Raw genomic sequence first — 8,688 nt, forward strand, 5'->3', positions numbered from 1 at the left:
TTTGAGAAAGAGAACCTCTGGTTCTAGAAGAGGGGCTGGAACTAGATGAAGGAAGAGAAGAACCACGTATGGATGATGACCCTAAATTACGTAGTCTACCACCTCTTCTACTCCTATTAGGGGCAAGAGGAAAGTTATCAACTATGGAGACTCTCCTAGGGTTAGGGTTTGATGAAGACATGACAGTACGAGGAAGGTGAAGAACAAGAATTGAATATTCTGAAAGCTTTGAACTTTATGTGAGAAAGACAAAGATGAGAACTATATTTATACTAAGAAGCAACCGTCAAAGGAAAAGGTATAATGATGGAAAGGTCATGATGAGAACTGTCGCTTCGTAAGTGGTGAAGCCGTAAAAGAGCCTTAAAAAGCGCTGCAAAGTTGCAGAACCAACAAAAAGATGCCACGTGTAACAAGCATTAAATGGAAGTGACAATTGAAGCGTCGATTTTATAATAGCATTAGTGGCGGTAAAAATCCCGCTTTAATAAAATCCACTTCCCAAATATTCAATTGATGAATAAATGACAAGTGGGGGGACTATCTGTATTGGGAAAAATTGAGTTTACACATATCGAAGTGATTGAAAGATGACACGTCATGACTTGAAGGCTGGTCAAAGAGTGATGATTAGCAAAGAGGCACGAGTTGCAACAGATACGAACAGAGGCACAAGTAGAGGCACGAGCAGTTATTCAAAAGACTCAACGCTCGTACCTATTTAAATCCAAAAATCAAAGAGAATGAATCTGACAACACAAGAGAGTATAGATACAGTATTTAATAATCATTAAATACTAATAACGTTAGAGAATCTGTATTAAATTACAATGATTATGTAACGTAGCATTTAATGCCTTTAATTGTCTGTAATAGCCTTATTATGACAAAGGCAAAACGTATATCTTAGAGATAGCTATAAAAAGGAGAAGACTGGTCATTTGTAAGGACACAAAATATCAACTGAATATACTGATTTACTTTGTTTTCTGCTATCTATCTCATTGTTATCAAAATCAATTTCTTTTGTTCATTTTTGATTATCAGTAACCCGAGTTCTTCTAAAAATAAAGCTTTGACCGAAATTCTATTTTTTGGTTAAACAACACCTCACAACAAGAACGAGCCTCAAACGTCTGGGCGCACATCCCGAGTTACTGTGCGTACGACTTTCGCCCCCACTATCTCCTCATTTTTGGTGCGCCTCGCCCGAAAACGCTTTTAAAAACAGATTAAAATTTCATTTCATGCGTCGCAAGGGCTTGTTTAGTGCATTTTACTTCTCCATCGGCCGTGGATTCCCGAATTTATTATAATAAAATAAATTATCATTTCGTGGCCAATTACGAGTGGTTCAACTTAGTGAGTATTGACGGTATCTTTGTGTTTACTTATTCCAAGGCGGAGGATTGTGATCATGTGACAAATACATTAACCTTTTTTTGTCCTGTTATGCGAAAATCCACTTTGATTCTCATAATTTATTACTTAACCAAAAAAAACCACACGTGACTCCAAAAAGTTGGCCGCTACTGCGCTACAGCATATATTATGATAATTGTGCAGTCAGTACAATCACAGTATCAAGAACTCAAAAAATGATGGCTTTGAGATTCTCTATTTTCATCTTCACTATTTCTCTATGCTTCATCTTTGATTTTCAAGCAATATCAGCTCAAAGAGATGATGAAGACGTTACCATCAAAACAATGGAGGAATTTTCTGGGTACCCAATTCATGAACCAATCTATCCCAATTCCTTATCTTCACTCTCTGTCAACTCTGATAGTCTACAGAAACAGGTAAATTTAATTAGCAAATCCCAGTATAGTAATTTTGTGTTTGTTCACTTTGTTGTCTTTTCTTGAATTTTGTCATAAAAATTGAATCTTGAGTAACAATAGCCTCTGAAGATGGAGTTCTTGTGAACTCTGAATTGGGTTTAAATTTCCTTTTTATTGAAAACAAACTAAAAAAATAATGAATAATAAATAAATAAAAAGAAAGAAAAAGAGCAAAATTTTGTTTTGTTTGCTGGAATCGTTGGTCTAGAGAATATATATAAAATTTATACTTACTTTTTATTTGTATTTGCATAATATCGGCATGAGATGAGTTTAAATGGAGTAACGTGGTGAGTGAGTATTCGTATAGCGGACCCCAACTTGTTTGGGACTGAGGTATAATTGTTGTTGTTGTTGGAAACATAAGTAATGATGTCTCATTTTACTAAGCATTAGGAATTTTGTAAAGTTCACCTTTTTAACAGCATATTGAAATGTGAATTGATTATTGATGAAACATGGATGGTCATTTCAACTGCTGTATATACTCATCATTGTTCCTAAAATCCAATCAAATGCAGCTCAAAGTGCAGAAGAGAAGGAGAAAAAGGAGAAAAAACAAATCTTTCGTGTTCATCGTTTCAACCACTTTCGTTTACTGTTGGATATCTTTTGTGATTTACATTTGGTGTTGAGTTTAAAGTACCTTATTTAAAGTAGGATACAATTTGTAGTATTGAGTGTAAAAGTACCTTATCTAAAGTAGGACTTATAACTGTTTTGTCTTTTCAAGTACATGGGAAAAGCGTAAAATTAGCAGCTTCATTTCTGTGATGTTGTGTTTGAGAAAGACAGTAACTTAAATAAACTGGATTTTTTGGAGGATGTATTATGCATTTGGAATGTCTGTTTTGTCAAGAGGGCTGTTATAGTTCTGTATATGCTAAAATTTATTTCATTTGATATAATATTGAGCTGAATGTTATCTAGAATTTTATCTAATCTAAAGGGAGGCAATGGGGTTCAATTGAATCTCCTTCGCCAGAAAATTGTTCTGCGCAAATTGGGCAAAAATGATTCTACTTTTTGGTTTTATATAAGTCGTTGAACCCCCTTGACATAAGGGATGATTCTGTTTAGTAGTAAAAGGGTTCAAATTGCTTTAGTAACAAGTTTAAATCCTAGACATGACACTCTAGCATTTTTTGAGTCCCCTTGTATGAACTTCTGGCTGTCTGATCATAGTTTGTTATGTGTGTCATTCTAGATAGATGAGCTAGCAACTTTCTCGGATTCGCCTGCGCCGTCGGTCACCAGGATCCTGTACAGTGAGAAGGATGTATTAGCAAGGAGGTATATAACCAGCTTATAATAATTTTTTGCTTATTTGACATTACATAAAGTCTATATCAGTTGTGCTATTGTATTTAAAAACTGTACTAAGCTAAAAGTTGAGCAAATGTGAACTTGAATTTGGAGTAGCTGGTGTACTCAGTTCAGTACCTTCATTGAAAATAAATTGAACTGTCTTTATCTCTTCCTCTTGTTTGAGTAATCATAGGATACGAAACGGGTAATCAGGTGAATGACCTGGTGCAATGGAAAATGCATTTCCCATACAGCACTCCTCCATTTCCTACATATATCCTTGGCAGAGAACATGTTCTGCCAAAGAACAAAACTGCCACAATCCTTGTATCCTGATAATGTCAGCTCGAGAAACTGCTTCAACGTTTAATTTTAAGTTCTGAAAATGTGAAGATGGCATTTGCTTCTACTTTTGACATTTGAGGAGAAAAGTGGAATAGTATCTTTTGAGAAGTGTAAAGTGGGTCCGACCTAACTTTTTGCGCTTTACAATATGTAACAAGTGGTCTGTACTTGGCTAAGCAAAGAAAATAGACACTTTTAAGGAAGTAAGCATTACTCTGGGAAACCCAAGATGGATATGAGTGCTAGAGAGAGGAATTTGTATATGGACCTGGAACTGAAAAAGAGGGGCGTATTTAAGGCAGTGTAGTGAAATTCTACAGGTTCCTTCTGTGTGTTAATGAAGTTCCAATTTGATGTTTAATCATTTAGTTTTGCTTCTGACTTATTCTTCTGGGATTAGATGATTCAACATTTTTTGCACTATTTTTCTCTTGTAAGATCTCTAGCTTGTTGCCCATAGATCCGTATGAAATGCATATTTCATTTCTGGCCAATTTCACAAAAAGCAACATTGGAAGCATTGTTGTTACTTCTGAATAAGTAAATAATTAATACATTGGGATTGCTTGTTTGCTTATTTTATCATGCAGGTATATTAAAAATTTGATGGAACTTTCTGGTCTCTCTGTCAGAGAGGATGCTGTTGGGAACATTTTTGGCCGGTGGTAAGTGTTTTTTAATGATGCTTTTCTCTATTTATTGTAAAGCAGATGTTGCAAGACACTCGTTTCTAATACCTCTGTATTACTCAAATATGCCAAATGTTTGACAATTTTCTGTTCCCTAGATCCAAGCTAGGCAAACTTTGACTAACATTTTGAAATATATTCGATTCCATTTGATACGAGGAAATACATTTCATGAGATTTTCTTAGTATCTACATTTTAATTTTCCAAAAGTGAAAAATGTCAGTTAAATTGGCACAGTTTTTTTTTTTTTTAAAAGTCTGGTTAGCATTGATTTAGGTAATATGATCTCTTTACAAGATAGTCTAATTTGAACATTTATTTGCACCCATCTACCATTCTACTTGCGTTGGGTCTATTATATCTTGAACATGACTGTCATTTGGTGGTTCTCAGGAATGGCTATGAACCCGAGCTCGCCCCTGTTTTAACTGGTTCTCACATTGATGCTATACCATACTCCGGGAAGTATGATGGTGTGGTTGGTGTTTTGGGTGCAATAGAGGCCATTAATGTGCTAAAGCGGTATGCATTATAATTGTGGAGTGTTAGAAATTTAAATTTTTTGATGTAATTGTCAATGCAAAATTGCAGTTCTCTGCTTAAATTGAGTTGCTTTTGTTTGTTACTCATGATTATGTTTCTTTGATAGGCCTCTGTCGAATTCCTCCTTTATTGGTTTTTGTTTGATTGGGTTTGTATGCTTTCGTGTAAGGGTCCAGTCAGCTTTACGTGTGCTTTATGACCAATATTTACTTTAACCGGAAAATAGCAGATACTTACGGAAGTGTAAAAGTGGGCCTGGTTAACTTTTTTTAAGTCATACGATGCTGAAACAGAATGAAGAAGGAATGAGAAATCTCTTATTTGGAAAAAGGAATATTGTTGAAGTAGTGTTGGTATCAGATTTTGTGATGGTTTTGCTTGTTCCTTCATTGAATGCTTCCCTAACATGCAATATTTTAATCAAGTTTAAGCTAACTATATATGAAGGAATTGGCTAAAGTTTAAAGGATTGTGGCATTTTATACTGTAAGAAAACTCTTTTGCCATTAAAAGAGGGTATTGGCCGAGTCATGGAACTCAGAGAGCTCAACTATAGATACACTTTGCATTCGGCTGCTACTTTTCTGTCTTTTGTTTGCTGATTTAAATCTAAATTACGCAGGTCGGGTTTCAAGCCTAAGAGGTCATTGGAAGTGATTATGTTCACCTCAGAAGAGCCTACGAGGTTTGGGATCAGCTGTCTGGGAAGGTTAGGAGCTTGATCACTTACTCTAGCACCTAAGAGCACAAGCAAATGTATTCATGGAATCAGTTCCTTTAATGGACGGCATACATTAATTATTCAGTTCCATTTGGTTTTTAACTGCTTATGTATCCATATAGGAGTATCTAAACGCGTCCCATATCCAGTTGAGATTCTGATGGTCACGATATTTGCAGCCGTTTGCTAGCAGGAAGTGTACAACTCGCGGAACTTCTGAAGAAGACTGTTGACGGTCAGAATATTTCCTTTTCCGAAGCTGCCAAGTTTGCTGGTTATGGGAATGCTAAGGGCGATCTGTCTGAAGTCTTTCTCAAGAAAGGAAGCTATTCTGCTTTCGTAGAGTTGCACATAGAGCAAGGTCCCATTCTAGAAAAAGAAGGTAGGCTGCTTTTAAAGGGTTATCCTATTCTTGATGATCCAATGCTAGAACCGGTTTAATTGTAGTCCATATCAATAATTAAGCTGGTTGGTCTGTCAAATTACAGGTACTTCCATTGGTGTTGTGACTGCAATAGCAGCTCCAGCTAGCATCAAAGTAACATTTGAAGGCAATGGAGGTCATGCTGGAGCTGCACTAATGCCAGAAAGGTAACTGCTTTTTGACGAGCTAGACTTAGTTCCATGATTCTGCAGATGTCTCTGCCTGTTTACAACTTCTCTTTCATTTTTTAAATTATGAATAAAGATGTATTTCGTACTTAAAAAGTATTAAGATGGTTTTCCTGTTTGTGATAGACAGATAACTACCACCACTATCATGTGTTATGCTGTTGCTTTTGCTTGGAATTTCCTTAGAAAAGTTTAAAACTTTATAATATGGAATTTCCAGCTTATGAAGAATTCATTCTGGCAGTTAGTGCATCGACTTTCAGAAATACGTGCTTGCCTTCTTCTTAAGTTATGTGTTTCTCATTACTCTAAGCTTGAAAACTAAAGGAAATTCTAGATTTGATCATTTCCTGTCATATACTTCTTGAAAATCCGTCTTCTTTGTTGTAAGCTCCCTATTGCCTGACTTGCATTGCGACTTCGAGCCGTAAAACATTTTGTCTGATTTTTAATTGATTGCAATAGGGAATATTAGTCATATTTATATTCTTTCCTGGTGCAATGTTACTGGTAATAATGTGTTCCCTTATATGGCTGATTGATCTCCGCAACTAATTTGGAACAGAAACGATGCTGGACTGGCTGCTGCAGAGTTGGCTCTAGCTGTGGAGAAACATGTACTAGAATCAGGATCCATTGACACTGTTGGAACTGTTGGTAAGCCGATTTTTTCGCCTCATACCAGAAGACACTGGTTTAGGGTCAACTACCTTGTGCTCTGATAAATGCTTTAATCTGCAAATCTGAGAATGGAACTCTCAGAGAAATTGGGGATTCATTAAAGTTTGGAACAACTAATTATTGTGAGTAACATTTATGAGTACAATAGGCATGTTGATGAACCTAGACCTTAACTTTGAGTAGTGAAAGTAACAGCGCATTATGGTATCAAATTAGAAGATAGTCAAGCCTTCCGTTTCAGTATTATTGTGATATCTCAGTAAAATCTAATGAATTTGGTTTTTCAAGGCATTTTAAAGCTGCATCCTGGAGCAATCAACAGCATCCCGAGCATGGCACACCTTGAAATAGGTATACTTCCTGTCAAATTAATGTATTTTATTCTCTACGAATCATGTTCTTCTCTAGTTTATCACAAAGAGTAGCATTTCATGATTTAAATATTCACATAATACTATACATTCTATCCAAATCCTAGTGCACAGTCTTTATTTACTGTATCTGATAACAAAGTCATGTTCTTTTGGATGAGACAGATACAAGAGACATTGATGAAAGCCGTCGAAATCTTGTAATTGAGAAAATCCATCAGTCAGCTTTGGCCATTGCTAAGAAACGCAAAGTTATACTCTCAGAATTTGAAATAGTGAATCAAGATCCACCTGCCCTTTCAGATGAGTCAATCACTAAGGCGACAGAATTAGCATGTCAAGAGCTAAATTTGACGCACAAGAGAATGATTAGTCGAGCCTATCATGACTCCCTGTTTATGGCAAGGTAAGTGAAGGGGGAACACCTCCTTATTCGTATTTATTTATGCATCTTATCTTCTTAAGTTCATAGGTCCCCTATGCTATCTGACCGAGATTTTCTACAACAACAACAAACCCAGTGAAATCCCACAAGTGGGGTCTGAGGAGGGTTGTCTTTACATAACCTTACCCCTATCTTGAGAAGGTAGAGAGGTTGTTTTCGAGATTTTCTACTAAACGTAATTCTGAAATGCTTGCAGAATATCTCCGATGGACATGATATTCATTCCTTGTTACAAGGGTATGTCATCTCACTTTCTTTTGCCGCTAGTTGTTATTTTCCCATTTTCTCTGTTCATTATATCTCTTTCCATTTTCTTTCTGTGTAGTTGATGTTGGTCTTACTCTCTTCAAGTTAGGCTACCTATATTCCGTTTTAGAACACAAGATATTTGTGACACTAGGGTAACTGTTTCAGACGAATATATGCTGGATGATTATAAAAGAGTTGCACAATGTATTAACTATCGCAGTATGTGGAATAGGGACAAAGACGAAGCATCTGCATAAGTTCTAGCATAGTAACTTCATAGGAGGATTGGATTGATATTTATGCTTTGTTACTTGTTGATTTTGCAGGATATAGCCATAAGCCTGAAGAGTTTTCATCCGTTGGCGATATCGCGAATGGGGTAAAAGTTCTAGCATTAACTCTTGCCAAGTTATCCCTCTCATAATGCCTTAATTTAGTGAACACTTCCTAATGCTTCAGGGCATCTGTATTTTTACTTCTACAAGTAATTTAAAGATAGTGGATTTCCTCCTACTTCTCTACAGCAGTTGGTTTTGTTAACAAATCCTTTCACTTCATCTGCAGCATACCAATTGCTTCCATTTTTGGTTATGTAGAATAATAAGCAAGTATCTAGTGCTATGTAGTCAAATTCTATGTTGCTCAAGACTCCCTAACAACTTTGCCGGCGCCCGTGTCGGATCCACCTGAAATAATAATTTTTCGAGGATTCAATCGGAGAAATTCAAAAATAGCCAGATTTACAAGTGGTCATTCAAAAATAACTACAGTTTCAAAAGTAATCGAATTTAGCCACTTTTCATGTAAAGTTAAATCTGAACGAAAACACTGTTCAAAATCCGGAAAATACTCCAGTATATTATACTGGAGTTCCAGCAA

General features: G+C 36.1%; 1 protein-coding gene across 1 annotated transcript; it reads left to right on the forward strand.

The window, feature by feature from the left end:
* Positions 1-1,518: 1,518 nt before the first annotated feature.
* LOC109217611 (ureidoglycolate hydrolase) lies at positions 1,519-8,388 on the forward strand. Its single transcript, XM_019381873.1, has 12 exons — positions 1,519-1,802; positions 3,052-3,137; positions 4,088-4,162; positions 4,581-4,709; positions 5,353-5,439; positions 5,631-5,833; positions 5,940-6,042; positions 6,629-6,720; positions 7,033-7,095; positions 7,281-7,521; positions 7,757-7,797; positions 8,136-8,388. The coding sequence occupies exons 1-12, from the start codon at positions 1,599-1,601 to the stop codon at positions 8,231-8,233; spliced, it is 1,422 nt and encodes a 473-aa protein (XP_019237418.1). The 5' UTR covers positions 1,519-1,598; the 3' UTR covers positions 8,234-8,388.
* The last annotated feature ends 300 nt before the right edge of the window (positions 8,389-8,688 follow it).

The sequence above is a fragment of the Nicotiana attenuata genome, unplaced genomic scaffold, assembly GCF_001879085.1.
Source record: "Nicotiana attenuata strain UT unplaced genomic scaffold, NIATTr2, whole genome shotgun sequence".
Classification (NCBI taxonomy): Eukaryota; Viridiplantae; Streptophyta; class Magnoliopsida; order Solanales; family Solanaceae; genus Nicotiana; species Nicotiana attenuata.

Bases quoted from the DNA above. Each gene is read 5' to 3' on its own strand.
- LOC109217611 (XM_019381873.1), top strand. From the start codon at position 1,599: ATGATGGCTTTGAGATTCTCTATTTTCATCTTCACTATTTCTCTATGC. The intron at 5,440-5,630 runs GTTAGGAGCTTG...CGATATTTGCAG, and splicing joins GGGATCAGCTGTCTGGGAAG to CCGTTTGCTAGCAGGAAGTG. The intron at 5,834-5,939 runs GTAGGCTGCTTT...GTCAAATTACAG, and splicing joins TCCCATTCTAGAAAAAGAAG to GTACTTCCATTGGTGTTGTG.